General features: G+C 34.7%; 2 protein-coding genes across 2 annotated transcripts in view; both read right to left on the reverse strand.

Annotated features, from left to right (window-relative positions):
- The window catches only part of LOC100453135 (complement factor H-related protein 3), a 34,934-nt gene extending 24,704 nt beyond the window's left edge, over positions 1–10,230 (reverse strand). Inside the window, 3 exon segments of the mRNA XM_003780291.3 lie at positions 2,082–2,254; positions 2,690–2,884; positions 10,176–10,230. Coding sequence (XP_003780339.3) covers positions 2,082–2,254; positions 2,690–2,884; positions 10,176–10,230 — 423 coding nt within the window.
- The window catches only part of LOC100451648 (complement factor H-related protein 4), a 76,367-nt gene extending 66,038 nt beyond the window's left edge, over positions 1–10,329 (reverse strand). Inside the window, exon 1 of the mRNA XM_002809670.3 lies at positions 10,231–10,329. The gene's annotated coding sequence lies outside the window, so the exon portion shown is untranslated. The remainder of the gene's footprint in view (positions 1–10,230) is intronic.
- Between the last annotated feature and the right edge of the window lie 7,354 nt (positions 10,330–17,683).

A 17,683-nucleotide genomic window follows, 5' to 3' on the forward strand; every position in this document is an offset into this window, starting at 1 on the left:
AGGGGAGGGGAGGGGACAAAATATACAATATAACATATACTGTATGAGAAAGGTACTATAAAAATTGTTAGGGAAATGTTGAGTTTACCATATTTTATTTAAAAATAAAATATAGCTATTATCATGAATAAAATCAACACAAAATTTTAAAATATGAAAAAAGGTAACGTAACTTTTTACAATAAAGAATAGTATAATGGCTCTGTGTTTTTGAAGTATTCCTTTAAATAGAAACAAAAAATATTCATCATAAGAAAAGATTGACGATTATTTAGTAAAATGAGCAACTTATATTCATAATACATAAAAAAGGAAAGAAAAATACTAGCCACAAAAAAGAATGCATTTGGATTACATATAATTAAAAGAGATTTTATATTCAGAATTAGTAAGATGATTCCAACTAATAAATACCAAAACTCCCAAAAAGGTAAGTAAAAAAACCATAAAACTGCATTTTCAAAGATTAGAACCATTAAATACCAATTAAACTGTGAATATATATTCCAAACCCAATTAGTAATAAAGGAAATGCAAATTTACACTACAATGGTAAAACAGTTTATAGCCACTCAATTTGTAAATATTAAAATGTGACATCACCAATCATTAACATGTAAAACACCTAAGAAGAACTGTTGCTATAAATGTATATTGGAATAAATAATATAGGAAACCTTCTAGAGTTGAATATGCACAATATCCCAGAAAATCCATTTGTACTTACATATAATAGAGAAAGTTAGATAACTTTATTGTAAAAGTGTCCTATGACTGTTTGAATGTATGAATGACATTACTGGCTATCATTGTATTTACTTTCTATTTTAAACTATAAATGTATAATTATTTTGAGTCAAATGATTGATTCCAAAGTACATTTTAATATTGATACAGGAGTTAAGAAGAAATTATTTAGGCAGATAATGAGGGTACAGGAGTCCTTGATAAAGTTTTCCTTTTAATAATAGGAGCCCCCAAATCATTTCTTTTTCTAACAAAGAGGAACCTGTAAAACAGAGATGTAAACATAGACAAGCAAGCTGGAAGCTTGCAAGGTGAATGGCAGCAGTTGTGTCAATAGGAAAAGGCTACCTGGAACTAGGCATGTTCATATGGCAACTCCATCTTCCCTTCTCTTTGCCAGCCACGTGTACAGTAAGGAAAAGGCAACGTGGCGCTGGCCAGGCAAAGATCCCATTTGCATAATAAGATTAGAGTGGGGCGGCCAGCTTCCTAGCACATTATGTAAATATCACACCTGGTCCAATCAATCTTTGGGCCCTATGTAAATCAGACACTGCTTCCTCAAGCCTGTTTATAAAATCCAGTGCACCCCAGCAGGGGCCGGAATTCACTTTTGGGTGCCCTTCTCTCTCACAAGAGACAGAGCTGTTCTCCTTTCTCTTTCTTTTGCCTATTAAACCTGCGATCCTATACTCACTCCTTGTGTGTGTCCATGTCCTTAATCTTCTCAGTGCCAGATGAGGAACCTCGGGTATTTACTCCAGACAATGATGCCGTTTCAATATGTCTTTTTTTTTTCTTTTATTATTATTATTATTATTATACTTTAGGTTTTATGGTACATGTGCCCAATGTGCAGGTAAGTTACATATGTATACATGTGCCATGCTGGTGCGCTGCACCCACCAACTCGTCATCTAGCATTAGGTATATCTCCCAATGCTATCCCTCCCCCCTCCCCCCAACCCACAACAGTCCCCGAAGTGTGATGTTCCCCTTCCTGTGTCCATGTGTTCTCATTGTTCAATTCCCACCTGTGAGTGAGAATATGCGGTGTTTGGTTTTATTTAACCAACAAGTAATGTGTTCAAACTCTTTTACTGTATTCTTGACTAATGCCCAATAATGGGAGCATTTATTTTACTATGAACTTATCAAGAAATGTGTATATTTGTTTATACAGAATTGAAAAAATAAAACTAAATAGGTCTGATGGCGAAACAAGTTGACAAAAATATTTTGCCGCAGTTAGTATAGATGAGTCTTAGCATGTCATCTGTGTTACTTAGAAAGACATGAACTTGCTGGGATCTCAGAGCAGCGTACTTAGTGACACAGATGCATCTGCAAGGAGGAGACCAGCCATTCTCCATACATGTAACTGTGGTCTGCTCATTTGGAAGACCATATCCAGGAAGGCAGGCAACTTCTATAGAGTTACCCTGTACAAACTTTCTTCCATAATTTTCATTATGTCCATTTTCCAAATAAGGAAAATAACGTTTTCCTAAGGACCATAACAATGATAAATGAATAAAGTAAATGAGACACAAAAATGTGCTCAAAATAGTATATTACAATTATTTTTAAAATATTTAAATAAGATTGCATAAACATCCAAAAACAACGTATAACTGAATATGAACTAAAATTACTAACACAGGTTTGTACAAAAAGAAATATCAATATTTAATATTACTTAAGTTTTTATAATTAAAATATGTATAAATTATATAGATATTCTCATAAAGTCTCTATATTTATTTCTCATGTGATTTTCAAGAACTCATAATAGAAAAGATCTATTTTGGTCATTTTGCTTGAACAACTCTTTTCTTGGCCCTATTTCTGTTATATAAGTCAAGTGTAATCACTTATATGCTCTCCTCTCTTCAATCTTTGAAAGTTTTATACATATATGGCTGTCCAGAGGTTTACTTACTGAGACATGGTACTGTTGGCGACCATCCATCTTATGTGCAATGAATGTAATCCTAGTAACTTCCTGAAGGAGTCTCAAAAGATTCATCACAGTAATAGGAGTAAGATTTTCCTACAGCTACTGGAAAGTATGGTCTACACATACTTTCATAATATAGACCTCCATGTTTAATGTCTGGAAAATCACAAGATTTCACTTGCAATAATAAAAAACAAAAAAAAGTATAAATACTTTTTGCTGTAATAAATAATCATATTAGAGATAAAATTTTTTTATCACTGAATTATATTCTCTTCTTAGAATAATTACACATTCCATTAGGGTTTCTAGGTCAAAACAAATGATAGAACTCAGATGACTAAGATATGTGACGAGAAGATCTTTGCTAATGAAGATGAAATTATGTCTTGTGGATCACGTGATGCATAAATTTGTAGGAAGGCTCTCTAGAAGGAAAAATGTACAAACCTATTTAATGTATTCCCCTTGAGTACATATACCCTATCTCTGGCTAATTAAATGAGCTTTTTGGTCGAGAAATATGCCAATTTTATCACTTAGCTCAGGTATTCCTTTTTTTTTTTTCTTTTCTACTCTCATCAGTAAACAGAGCCCTGCATTTTCTTCTCAGAACAATTCAATGTAAGGAGGTAGTATTTTGAGGGATTTAAGGTTTTTATTGTTTTGGATTAAATTCATGGGCTGCGCGCGGTGGCTCATGCCTGTAATCCCAGCACTTTGGGAGGCTGAGGCAGGCAGATCACTTGAGGTCAGGACTTCGAGACCAGCCTGGCCAACATGATGAAACCCCATTCCTACTAAAAATACAAAAAAAATTAGCTGGGCATGGTGGTGCGCCCTTGTAATTCCAGCTACTTAGGAGGAAGAGGCAGGAGAATCGCTTGAACCCAGGAGGCAGAGTTTGCAGTGAATTGAGATTGCGCCATTCTACTCCAGTCTGGGTGACAGAGCGAGACTCCGTCTCAAAAAATAAAAATAAAAATAAAAAATAAATAAATTCACTAGGCTCTTTTCTAATTACTGGACAATATAAACATATTGAGGAACACAAAAATTTTTCTTTGATAATACCGCACAGAACAATAACATAGTTAATTCATGCCTCAAACAATTCACGGAGCCAAGATTTCCAGTGTTTATTTAACCAGAGAAATAGACTTGGAATGTTTCTTTATATCAAAATAGTTAAGATTATGATAAACTTTTTTTGTTGATTCCTAATTTTGTTCATTCCACTTTCCTGTGTGCAAGAGAAACCTGCTTGTGGGCTGAAAGTGACTAGACCACTTTCAGCAGGCACACAGGCACCGTGCTTGCCTTGCAAGGGAGTATAGATCCATCCTAGGAGCCAGGTGGCCCCAGTGCTTGGGCACAGATGTAGAGAGGGGGACATCTCCCCTGCACACAATTCTGTGGACAGAGCTGTGGTCACTCGCAAAGGAGACTGGTGCAGACACATCAGAGGACAGACATTCTAGGGGTATTAGGGGTGGCTGCATCCCCAGTGGTGAGGTGCCCAATTGAGCCAGGCTTGCGTGAAAGACAAGGCCCCACCCCCTCTTTACACAGAACAGCAGTCAGTGTTCCTGTAGGAGAGAGCGGGGAGCTGGAATGTTGTGTTTTGGGCTGAGGGAGGCGGCTCCACATAGAAGAAATTTGACAGGGAACTGCAGGGCAAACGCATTTCATAGCTGTCATCTACGCAGCCTGGAGATAGAAAGTGGTGACTCTTTAACCTCATTAACTTCTGTCTAACATATTTTTCTTAACAGTGCTTACAAGTGAAGATCTCTCAATTGTGTAGTGAAATATGTTTTCCAAGGAACTTCTTGTGAGCTTGTCAGCAATTAAAACAAAAATAAATTATAAAATCAACTCAAAAGATAACTGCAGTTTTTAAAATAGAGTGTAATTAAAATAAGGTTTGTATGTATAATTTTGAATCATACAACTTAAAACGTGGAGGGCTCAGAGGAGATCAACTCTTCTACCACCACCCCTGACATATGGCAATATCCGTAAAGGTCACACTTTTAGAAAATCACTTGACTTGTCATTCGATGTTGGATAATACTGTTACCTGCTTCACTGACTGTGACAGTCCTCATCAAAAGCTAACTTGCTCCCCTTCATAAATGTTTTCAAATATCTCAAGACAGTCATTATAATACTATAACTGTATCTTTTTGCATGCTTCTTATGCTATAATTTCTTTAACTCTTCAACTATCTATATATTCTCTTCTATGCCTTGATAGTTGGAAACCAATCATTTTAAAACGTGGTAGGCTAAGTACAGTATATTATTACAGGCATGATATTTGGTGGGCAAACCACACAGTTGAGATTAATTTGTTGACACTGAAAAACATCATTTCCTTCTGAAGCCTAAAAGAGATAGATGTTCTCCTCAGTACCACCATTGTCTGTTAATATTAAGGTTATTAATGAAAATCTTCATTTTCCTCCACTTAATTTACTTTTGAAGCTAAATACAAATGTTGTTTCCACTAGGTAAATCTGCCAAAAAAAAAAAAATTCTTTTTTGACTTGAATGCCTTATGAATGAATTATCTGTTCTTAACAGATAAATAAAAATGACTTTTTTTTTTTTTTTTGAGACAGAGTCTTGCTCAGTTGCCCAGGCTGGAGTGCAGTGGCTCGATCTCTGCTCACTGCAAGCTCTGCCTCCTGGATTCACGCAATTCTCCCGCCTTAGCCTCCTGAGTAGCTGGGACTACAGGCGCCCGCCACCATGCCCAGCTAATTTTTTTTGTATATTTTTTAGTAGAGACGGGGTTTCACCGTGTTAGCCAGGATGGTCTCGATCTCCTGACCTAGTGATCCACCCTCCTCAGCCTCCCAAAGTGCTGGGATTACAGGCGTGAGCCACCGTGCCCGGCCCAAAAGACATTTTTGAAGGAAGTTAAAGTTTTAATTAAAAACATGTTGCTGATTTCTTTTGCTTTGAAGATTAGTTCTCTTGAGATAAATGGTATAGAGTAATATTCTTTGAATGTATATATGAATTTCAATATAGACATAGGTTTGCTGTAATAGCTATTTTCTCTGAGTCAGCTGTAAAAATATTCCATGCTCTATTTATTCGTAATATAGTAATTATTGACAGAACATTTTTTGGGGGGAAATTCATGTAAATCATTCTCATTGCCTCTCTCAATAATAACTGAACTTTTGCAATTGTGGTGTTCCCTTTCACTCAATTTTTTTCTGTCAAAACAAACAAACAAACAAACACAACAGACGCAAAAAAACCCTGGCAATAATCTTTGATATCATCGTCTCTCAACCATTTTCTTCTGGGATTACAGCAACCATAACTAGTTTCCTGATCCTGACCTCTCATCTTTATAATCTATTTTCCTGTGTATAAATTAATGACCTTTCATCTGGTCATTTTATTTCTCCACTTAAAATCTTTAATGGATCTCAAGTCAGCTAACAGGACAAGAAGCTCATTTCACTTTCTCTACTTCTACTAACATAGTATGGTCTCTTCAGCAATTCTGGAGGTTTTATCAGCATTAATTTAAACTGAGCTTATCTACAACTATACCAAGTTAAGCTCAAGCTGTCAGTTTAGGGTGCACACATCAGCAATGATTGTGTTTTGGGAAAGAGAGACAAGAAATACGACTGTAGCATAAAAAAATCTGAAATGTAGCAAGTCATCTCCAGATATAAAACATTTTGTTTAGTTTTGTGGCATTTTGTTTGTATTTGATGGCATGCATTCTTACCATAGTTAGAATTCAGGTATCAGATGAGACATATTATTGACATAAAAAATAGGTGCATAGACGAATGTACATATATATATACTCTTATATTCTATAGGTATATATACCTATAGAATGTTGAACAACACCACAATTTAAATAGCATATAATTTATGTTTCTTCAGTAATTACGGAACAAGTGATAGAAAATAGTATTTACATTCTATTTGTTATGAGAACTTAAGAATATAACTAAAGAAAAATCTTTAAATTTGAATCATCATAAATCAGAGAGAACGGGAAGGAAGCTAGTGGCACAACAGCTTTAGTGTGCAGATGAGAAGACTAAGTTCAGAGAAGTGACATCTTTACTTTGAGGGAAGCGTTTGCTAGTTACAGAACTGGCCCTAGAGCCTTGTTAGGTGACACATGACAGCTTCTCTGACCCAGACCCTCAAGCATGGATGCACAGTTTTCTGCTGAGTGTCTCCTCCGTATTGGAAAATCTAACCTTCCCTGCCCTGTGTAACCTCCTGAGATACTCTTACATTTTCTTATGATTGCAGGATATTTAGTCCAAGGAAGAAAGGGACATAAATTAAAGGAAATCATTTAAATCTTTCTTTATTTTTAACAGTCTTGCTCTGTTGCCAAGGCTAGAGTGCAGTGGCGCGATCTCGGCTCACTTCAACCTCTGCCTCCCGGGTTCAAGTGATTCTCCTGCCTCAGTCTCTTGAGAAGCTGGAATTACAGGTGTGTGCCACTACATCCGGCTAATTTTTTGAATTTTTAGTAGAGAAAGCATTTCATCATGTTGGCCAGACTGGTCTCCAACTCCTGGCCTCAAGTGATCTGCGCGCCTTGGCCCTCCAAAGTGCTGGGATGAAGGTGTGAGCCACCCCGCCCGGCCAAAAATTATTTTTCTTAGTCAACGATAATTTCAAACCTGAAGGAGTTTTTCATAGTTTAGGTTTGTTTCTAAAAATCGTTTTTCCCACTAAAAGGCACTGGAATTTCATACAGAAATTATTGAAACTTAGTCTGTAGTAGGAAAAGTCAAAGAAAGCATGGGACCTTTTGTTATGCCAAAGCTTAATGGGGGCACATGAAATATACACAGAAGCCAGCTTCTTAGTGAGATTTGAAACAAATTGAGCATCCCAAAGAAGTACAATGGCAATTAATTGTAATGCATTGGGTACTGTAATGATCAGTTTAAAAGAGATTTAGAAGCAACTCTGCTCTACAATACTAATTGTCACCCTTGATACTTTGTTATGGCAACTCTAGCAGATGAATATAAAATTTATACAATTCTGAAAGGATATTCATAATTAAAAATAATTTTCTTGACAACCTATCTTTATATAAGTATAAATAACTTATGACTTGATGGAAGAAATAATGGCCAATACAAATTCAACGAACATTATAATAGGTTACAATTACAAATTTTCTGTCAAGTTTGTCTTTCAAATAGCATGGTTTCCAAAAGAATTGGCGTGCTGATTTTATTGTTCAGAACTGAAATATCAACTACCATTAAAAAAAATTTTATTAGCATAAGCAATTCACAAAGTATGTCCTTCATTAATGATATGAAAAATATTTCTTAGATTTGATTTACTAGATTCTGAATATAGATGAATACAGATATATATAAACATAAAGTATTCAACAAGACAAAAATCAGCAGGACAATATGCCCAAGATATAATTACCAAATTCTGATGACTATCCCCTAAAATCTGTGTGGTGGCTACATATATATATATATATATATATATATATATATATATACACACTCGAGTAAAAAGTAAAAAATGATTTTTAGTTATTAATGTTCTTTTAATAAATTGTGTAAATATCATGGTATTCATCTGCTAGAGCTACCATAACAAAGTACTACAGATTTCACAGAAATTTATTTTCTCACAGTTCTGGAGGCTAATAGTTTGAGATAGAGCTGTCAATTCGTTTGGATTCTCCTGAGGCCTCTTCCTTTGCCTTGTAAATTGTTGTATTCTCTCTATGCCTTTATGTGGTCTTTCTCTATATGGTGTGTCCTTATTTTCTCTTCTTATATAGACACCAGTTATATTGGAGTAGGACTCACCTGAATCATTGACCTTTAACTTAATTACATCTTTAAGCACTCCTTCTGCAAATCCAGTCACATTCTTAGATATTGGGAGTTTGGACTTTAACAAATGAATTATGGCGGGATGCAGTTGAGCCAATGCTACTGAATACACAAAGATGTTTCTCTCTACCCAAGACATTGAAAGTAACCCAATGAGTTACTTTCTCCTTTAAGAAATATAGGTGCGACCCAAATTTACAAGACATTTTGCTCAAGTTTACTCTTACAAAGAGTTCATTGGAGGAGACAAGTTTTCAACTGGAATAGCAGATAAGGAAGAATTTGTCATCATTCTTTTTATAGTGCTTTTAAGAAAGTAAGTAAGAAAGTATAGTGCATATGCTTCTCTAATTCCAGTCATTTCAAAATAGTACTATTTTTCTTCTTTGCATTCTACTTTAATCTATTTAATCTTTATTTGAAAAAATGTACCTGTATCAGTTCAGTTAACAAAGGAAATAACAGGAGAATTTCCTTTTTTTTCCATTTTGGCACAGATCAAGGTTGATTTTGCACAACAAATAAAACTAGCAAATCATGTGATAGATAATACTGTGATAGATAATAGTGTAAAACCTAAAGCTCTTTACCTAGAATCAAATAAAGTGGCATAGCTTTGAGAAGAGCGGCTGAGGGAAAAGATACTCTCATAAATTGATAATTGGATTTCCAGTATTACCCTCCATTACATTTGTTGAAATACTATAAAGTTTTAGATAATTACAAAATTTGTATTCTTCATTAATGGCCACACACCCTTGATTGTCCATGATTTTTGACCCACGTGGTTCCACTGCTAATGTTACGATATAGTTCTTTAATATGCAAGGCCTGCATTCGAAAAGATAGTTAATATAGAAAATATATGACTGTTGAGGAGAAAACAAATCAGTGAACAATAACATAAAGCTACAAAAAGTAATTATTTATGTATTTATTTATTGAACATTTGCTAGTGAGCTCAGAAATGCAAAATTTACTGTCATTTCAAAGTAAGTTAAGTATATAGTCTACTTTTTGATTATATTCATGTTGTGATTTACATGTTGCTAATCTTGTTGAAATATTAAGTTCATATTAATGTTAATTAGTTTTAGCAGCTTTCTTAAGGTATTATACAAATAAAAGAAACTGCAGAATTTAAAATGTATTATTTGATGTTTTGATATATGAATCTATAAAAAATCACCATCTGTAAGATTATGAAAATATCAGTCATTCCCCTTGTATCACAAATAAGAAACTTCTGAACATTTTAAGGTTAGAATCTGTCTAGTGACATGTTTCCTACTTAAAGTTTCATGAGTATATTCACATATCTCCATAATCAATATTAAATGTCTTTTACACTGTAGAACTTATAAAACAAAGAAAATATTACTCATTGTTTAAGTTAAAATGAGATAATTTTTCATAAAATTAATTTCTGTTATACTCTTACAAAATATGCTATTTCTGCTAGCATAGTGAATAAATCCTCTTTGGTTCATAAAAAATTGTAGACATGGAGACATAGGAAGTTAGATATTACATGAAGTTACATTTAAGATGGTAGCTGAGTGTTTAGATTTCTTTCAATTTACCTTGTCCATTAGCAGAGGAAACCCACAAGGTGAGAATGACATTGATTAGTAACATGTTAGATATTCTCAGTAGTATAGTACTGCAGAAGTTTCAGTTGCACTGTTTGGAGTTTGAAATCTTTCATTATTAGTTACCAAGTGTCATTCTGAATTTAAGTAAAGTACCATGAAGCTAGGCCTTTAAGGTCACTTAGTAAATATCAAAGTTCAGAGAGTTTTGCAAAGTGCTTCAATAATTCCAGTTAGTGGTTTCACAATCATCTGTGGAATTGATTCCCTGAAATGTATTTGTAAAATATTATTTGGGGACAGTAATGGACTGAATCCAAAAGTAATATAAAACATTAATTTATTTTATTTCTCATTTTTTGAGTAGAGACTATTAATAAAGGGAACGAAAGGCTTCTGCAACTATTGGAAGAACTGAGGGAAGAAAGGTCAAAAATGCTATTTCCAGAAAATTCCGAAGTTCAGGAATCTTAGTGATGCCCCCACTAATTATCCATTGTACTGCAGTGGATGTTTCTTAGGAAAACTTCCAGAAGCAAGGAAAGCTACTGTTGGTGATCTCAGCTGCTACCAGCAGCTGCTGCCAGATAATGCCTTGTCTTTCACTTTGTCCAAGTCTTCTTTAGGTACCTCTCATGGGGGAATCTAAGGGAGAAGGAAGCTATGGAGAAAGGAACTTCAGAAACTGTAGTTTCAGGCTTATCTTCTGCAATGCACAAGAAAATAAAGATAGGAACCGGGTTGATTTCAAGTTGAAAATAAAGATCTGCCATACTATTCTACTTCTGAAAATGCTGCTGTTTGAGCATGGCAAATGGTTTTTTTCCACAAATGGTCAAAATACTATCTCCTATCCCACATACTCTTCTTAAAATGAGAACACTAATTTTAAACTTGAACACTGGAAAATAGGTGAAGTTCTTCCACAAACAGATGAATCATAAGTGAATAACTCTCAGGGTCCATGTCATTAAAATTTGCTGTTGTCCTTTGCTTTCCAGTACCCAACTTAATTATATAAGGATGTGTGAAGACAAACCAGTGTGTCTGGACCTCATTCCACTATCTGTATTTTCATGTGTTTAGAGAAGCATACTGATTTTGAGAACTCACAATACATCATACTGAGTACAAAAGTTTCAGCATATTCTTGATATTTAAATATTTTAAACTTATGTTTTAGGGTATGTTTTACTTTAAGGTACAAAACATACCTATATATATTAATTTCTCTTTTGTTGGAAGAATATAACTCAAGTTCACACATGTTCTCTCATTGACTTCTTCTGTTTATTCTTTATTTTATTTTACATTATTATACTTGCCATGTTTTAAGATACCATTGATTAAAGTAAGAGAATCATGGAGAGAATAACATCAGCAAAATAGCAGTGTGGGAGTTGTCCAGCTTCTTTCTCTCCTACAGAAACTCAAGTAGCAACTACCCAGAGCCAAGATTACCACTCCGAATATCCTAGAACTTAGGAGTGAAGCTATAATATAGGAAACAACTAAAAACAATAGCTACAAAACTGGTTGAAGAATATGCGATTTAAAAAGTTGTAAGTTGTGACATCAAAAATTCAAAATATGGGCTGAGGTAGAGTAAAAGTGTAGGGTTGTTTTTTCTTTTAAAAAGTGAATCACAAGTTGTTATCATGGTAAAATAAGCTGTTATAAATATACGAATTTTGTGAGCCGCAGAATAACCACAGTACAGATCTATAATAAATACACTACAAATAAAAAGAGAAGAGTCAAACAACTCTAATAGAACAAAATCACTTAACCACAAAGGAAGGATGAAGAAATGAAGAAAAAAAAACTACCAAATGACTAGAAAACAATTAAGAAATAGTAATAGTTAATCTTAATCTATCAATAATTACCTTGAATGTCAATGGATTGAATTATTCAATTAAAAGACAGAGAGTGGGTTAGTGGATTTTTAAAAAAAACAACAACACTCAGCTATATGCCTCCTACAAGAGACACATGATATCCTTAAGGACTCAGTCAGAAAGTGAAATGATAGAAAGAGATATTCCATACTGCTGGAAACAAAAGAAGAGCAGGATCAGATATATGTAAATCAAATAAAATAGACTTTAAGTAAAAACAGTAAGAGAAAAAAAGAAAATCATTATATAATGATAAAGGCATCAATACAGCATAAGCACATGAGAATTGTAAACATATATATATATACTCAACATTTGAGCACACATATGTATATAAAGCAAATATTGATAACTCTAGAGAGAGAGAGAGAGAGAGAGAGAGATTGCAATACAATAATAGTAGGAGTCTTCAACACCCCACTTTCCCCAATGGAAAGATACTTTAGATAGAAAATCAACAAAAAGACAATGGATTTAAAGAACATTCTAGACCCAATAGACCTAACAGCCATTTTTGGAATATTTAATTCAACAGCTGCAGAACATATTCTCCTCAGCTGCACATAGAATATTCTCCAGAATAGATGATAAGTTAGGTGTTAAAACAAGCCGTAACAAATTAAAAAAAGTTAGAATTATATCAAGAAACTTTTCTGATCCAAATGGTATACAACTAGTAATTAATAAGAGAAGAAAACTTGGAAACTTTACAAACACTTGGAATTTAAGCAACGTGTTCCTTTAAAATCAATGGGTCAATGAAGGAACTAAAAAATGTTTTTGAAAAGTTTTTGAGACAAATGACAGTGGAAACATGACTAACCATAATACATGAGACACAGCAAAACCAGTTTTAGAAGGAAACTTTATAGCAATAAATGCCTTATGAACAAGAAGAAAGCTCTCAAATATAAAACATTGCACCTTAAGGAGCTAGAAATATAAGAAGAACATTACTAAAAACAAGTCGGAAAAGAAATAATAAACATCATAGCAGAAACAAACAATATACAGACTAAATGTAAGTACAAAAAATCAGTAAAGCAAAGACTTTTTTTAAGAAAAACAAAATTTCCCAATGCTATCCCTCCCCCCTCCCCCCCAAACCTAAAGTATAATAATAATAATAATAATAATAAAAGAAAAAAAATAAAAAAATAAAAATAAAAAAAAAAGAAAAACAAAATTGACAAACTTTTTATTAGACTAAGAAAAATAAGAAAGAAGATCCAAATAAATAAAATCAGAGATCAAAAAGGAGACATTACATCTGGTTCTATAGAAACACAAAGGTTCATAAAAGAATATAAGGACCAATTATTTGCCAATAAATTCATAACCTGGAAGAAATGGGTAAATTTTTGGACACATACAACATATCAAGATTGTATTAGGAATAAATAGAAAATCAAAACAAACAAATAATGAGTAAGTTGATTAAATCAGTAATAAAATTCACCCATCAAAAAAGCCCAACACCTGTTATCTTCACTGCTGAATTCAACCAAACATTATAAAAAACTGATAGTATTTTTTTCAAACAATGCATAAAATAAAGATGGGTAGACATACACAAACCAACAGATGTAACATATCAGAATAACAGAATGAACAAAACTATATGATCGTTACAATAGAAGTACTAAAAACATTTGAGAAACTTTGACATTTCTTCACGATAAAGAGTCTCCACAAATTAGGCAGAGCAGAGCAAGATGGTGGAATAGGAGACACCAACCATTCCCCTTCAAAGATACCAAGTTAACAACTATGTACACAGAAAAAAAAACACCTTCATAAAATGAAAACATTATCAGATTAGCACTCACAGTACATGGTTTTAACTTCATATCCCTGAAAGAGGCGCGTAAGAGACAGGTAAGACAATCTTGAATCACTGACACTACCCTTTCCCCTCTCTCCACACTTGCAGCTGTGCCATGGTGTACAGAGCCTTACTCTAGGCATTGAGGGAGGGAGAACATAGCAATTGTGAGGCATTGAACAAAGTGCTGTGCTGTTAGAGCAGAAAGGAAAACCAAACCAAACTCAGCTAAGCCCTTCCCATGGAGGGAGTATTTAAACCAATGCTAGCCATGACAGTATTGCTTACCGCAGGGGTCTGAAATCAAGTTCCCACAAATCTTGCCACCTAGGGCTATCTACCATGCATTGTGTCTCTAAATAAACTAGAAAGACAGTCTAGGACATAAGGACTGCACACGTATGTGAGTCCTAGTGCTGAACTAGGCTCAGAGACAATGGATTGGGGGAAGACACACAATATTCAGAGACACCAACTGCGCCAGCTGGGGCAGCCAAGAGCGTGCTGGCATCACCCAACCCCTAATCCCAGGCTTCACATTTCACAGCTCCAAAAGAAACCTCTTCCTTCTGCTTGAGGAGAGGAGAGGGAAGAACGGGGAAGACTTTGTCTTACATCTTGGATATCAGCTCAGACAAAGCAGGATAGGACAACTGTCAAAGTAATGAGGCCCCTGCTCTAAGCCCTAGCTCCCAGATGACATTTCTTGACATACCCTGAACCAAAAGGGAACCCAATGCCCTGAAGGAAATGATGCAGTCCTGGCAGCATTCACCCAGGGTAACTGAAGAGCCCTTGGCCCTCAGTAACCTGCATTGATACCCAGATACTGTGTTGAGGGCCTTAGGTGAGCCTCTGAGACTTGCTGGCTTCAGGTACCAGCATGGCCACAGGGGGTAGAGAACCACCTGGGCTCCCAGGGTCCCCAGTTCCTGGACTTGACTGGTGGGTGGCATTTTTGGACATACTGTGGACCAGATGGGAACCCAGTGCCCAGAAGGATGAATCCTAGGCTAGCCAGCATTCACCACAAACTGACTTACGCTCACCTAAACCTTAAAGGAACATCAGCAGTTGTCTGGCAGTACTCCTCATGGCCTGGAGTGGTGTTAGACCATAGGGTGAGACTCCTCTGACTTTGGAAAGGGGAGGGAAGAGTGAGGAGGATTTTTTATTATTATTATAGTTTAAGTTTTAGGGTACATGTGCACAATGTGCAGGTTAGTTACATATGTATACATGTGCCGTGTTGGTGTTCTGAACCCAGTAACTCATCATTTAACATTAGGTATATCTCCAAATGCTATCCCTCCCCCCACCCCTACCCCACAACATTTTAACTTGCAATATGACTGCCAGCCCAGATACAGTACCATATAACATCAAGCAGACATCCAAGGTTTTTGAAACTGGTCCCCTGGAAACCACCCTGGTCCAGGGGCCCTCAGTACCCAGAATTCTCTCAGATCATGTGCAAGACCATCAATACAGTACCCCTAGAAGTCTGCAAGAACCACTGCATTGCTGGGATTGGGGCACCCTGTAAAGAAGATGCAGCTTAGGTCACAACACCCAAGTCCTTTCAAACATGTGGAACATCTTTCCAAGAAGGATGGTTACAATTAAGCCCAGACAGTGAAGAAAACAATAAATACCTAACTCTTCAGTGCCCAGACACAGAAGAATATCTGCTAGCATTAATGCCATCCAAGAAAACCCGACCTCACCAAATGAACTAAACAAAGCACCAGGGAACAATCCTAGAGAAACTGAGATATGTGACCTTTCAAACAACGAATTCAAAATAGTTTTGTTGAAGAAACTCAAAGAAAATCAAGATAACACAGAGAAGGAATTCTGAACTCTATCAGATAAATTGAACAGAGATTGAAATAATTTTAAAAAATCAAGCAGAGATTCTGGAGCCGAAACATGCAATTGACATACTGAAGAAGATATTACACATGCTATTCTTTAATAGCAGAATAGATCAAGCAAAAGAAAGAATTGTTGAGCTTGAAGACAAGCTATGTGAAAATACACAGTCAGGGGAGACAAAAAAATAAAGAATTAAAAACAATGAAGTATGCCTACAGGATCTAAAATGTAACCTCCAAAAAGCAAATCTAAGAGTATTCACCTTAAGGAAGAAGTAGAGAACGAGATAGGAGTAGAAAGTTTATTCAAACAGATAATCACAAAGAGCTTCCCAAACCTAGAGAATGATATCTATATCAAGTACAAGAAGGTTATAGAATGCCAAGCAGATTTAACCCAAAGAAGACTACCTCAACACATTTAATAAGCAAATTCTCTAAGGTCAAGGATAAAGAGACTATTCTAAAACCAGTAAGAAAAAAGAAATAAATAACATACAATGGAGCACCAATACATCTGGTAGCAGGCTTTTTAGAGGAAACCTTACAGGTCAGGATGGAGTGATATGACACATGCTGACAGAAAAATAACGTTTATCCTAGAATGGAATATCTGGTGAAAATATCCCTTAAACATAAAGAAGAAATACAGACATTCTCAGATAAGCAAAAGGTGAGGAATTTTATTATGCCAGACCTGTCCTACAAGAAATGCTAAAGGGAATATTTCAATCAAAAAAACGACATTCATGAACAATAAATAATCACCTGAAGACACAAATCTCACTGATAATAGTAAGTACATAGAAAAATACAGAATATTAAAATACTGCAAGTGGGTTGTGTACGCTAATATCCTAAGTAGAAAGACTAAGTAATGAACTAATGAAACATAATAACTACAGCTTTTCAAGACATAGGCTGTACAATAAGATAAAAATAGAAACAACAAAAAGTTTGAAAGCAGAAGGGAAAATTAAGGTGGAGAGTATTCATGAGTTTTCTTTGGCTTGTTTGTTTATGCAAACAGTGTTAAGTTGTTTTCTGGTTAAAAGAACAGGTTATAAGATAGTATTTGCAATCCTTATGGTAAGTTGAAACAAAAAATTAAAGAATCTGGAAATTAAAGAATATGTCTCTGAATGCACAGTGGATCAATGAAGAAATTAAGAAGAAATTAAAATATTTTGTGAAACAAATGATAATGGAAACACAAAACCTATGGGATATAGCAGTGTTAGTACCAAGAGAAAAATGTATAGCTACAATTGACTACATAAAAAAGAAAGGAAAAACTTCAAATAAACAATTTGGTGATTTATGTTAAAGAACTAGAAAAGGAAGGGCAATCCAAACCCAAAATTATTAGAAGAAAATAAATAATAAATATCACAGCAGATAAACTTGAAATTGAAATAAATAAAATACAAATATCCATGAAACATAAGTTGTTATTTTAAAATATTAAACATGCTGATAAACCTTTATCCAGACTAAGAGAAAAAGAGTGAAAATTCAAATAAATAAAATCAGAAATGAAAAGGAAACATTACATCTGATACTGGAGAAATTCAAATAATCATTATTGGCCACTACGTGGAATGATATTCCAATAAATTGGAAAATCTAGAATAAATGGACAAATTCCTAGACACATAAAACCTACTAAGACTGAAGCAGAAAGAAATCCAAAACCTGGAGAGATCAATTATTAATACAGCTAATGAGATCAAAGCCAGAATAAAAAGTCTCATAGTAAAGAAAAGCTCAGGACATATTGGCTTCACTGTTGAATTCTCCCTAACATTTAAAGAAGAACTAGTACCAATTCTATTCTAACTATTTTGAAAAATAGAGGAGGAGGAGCAAATACTTCCAATATGAGGCTAATATTAC

Source organism: Pongo abelii, chromosome 1 (genome assembly GCF_028885655.2).
Source record: "Pongo abelii isolate AG06213 chromosome 1, NHGRI_mPonAbe1-v2.0_pri, whole genome shotgun sequence".
Classification (NCBI taxonomy): Eukaryota; Metazoa; Chordata; class Mammalia; order Primates; family Hominidae; genus Pongo; species Pongo abelii.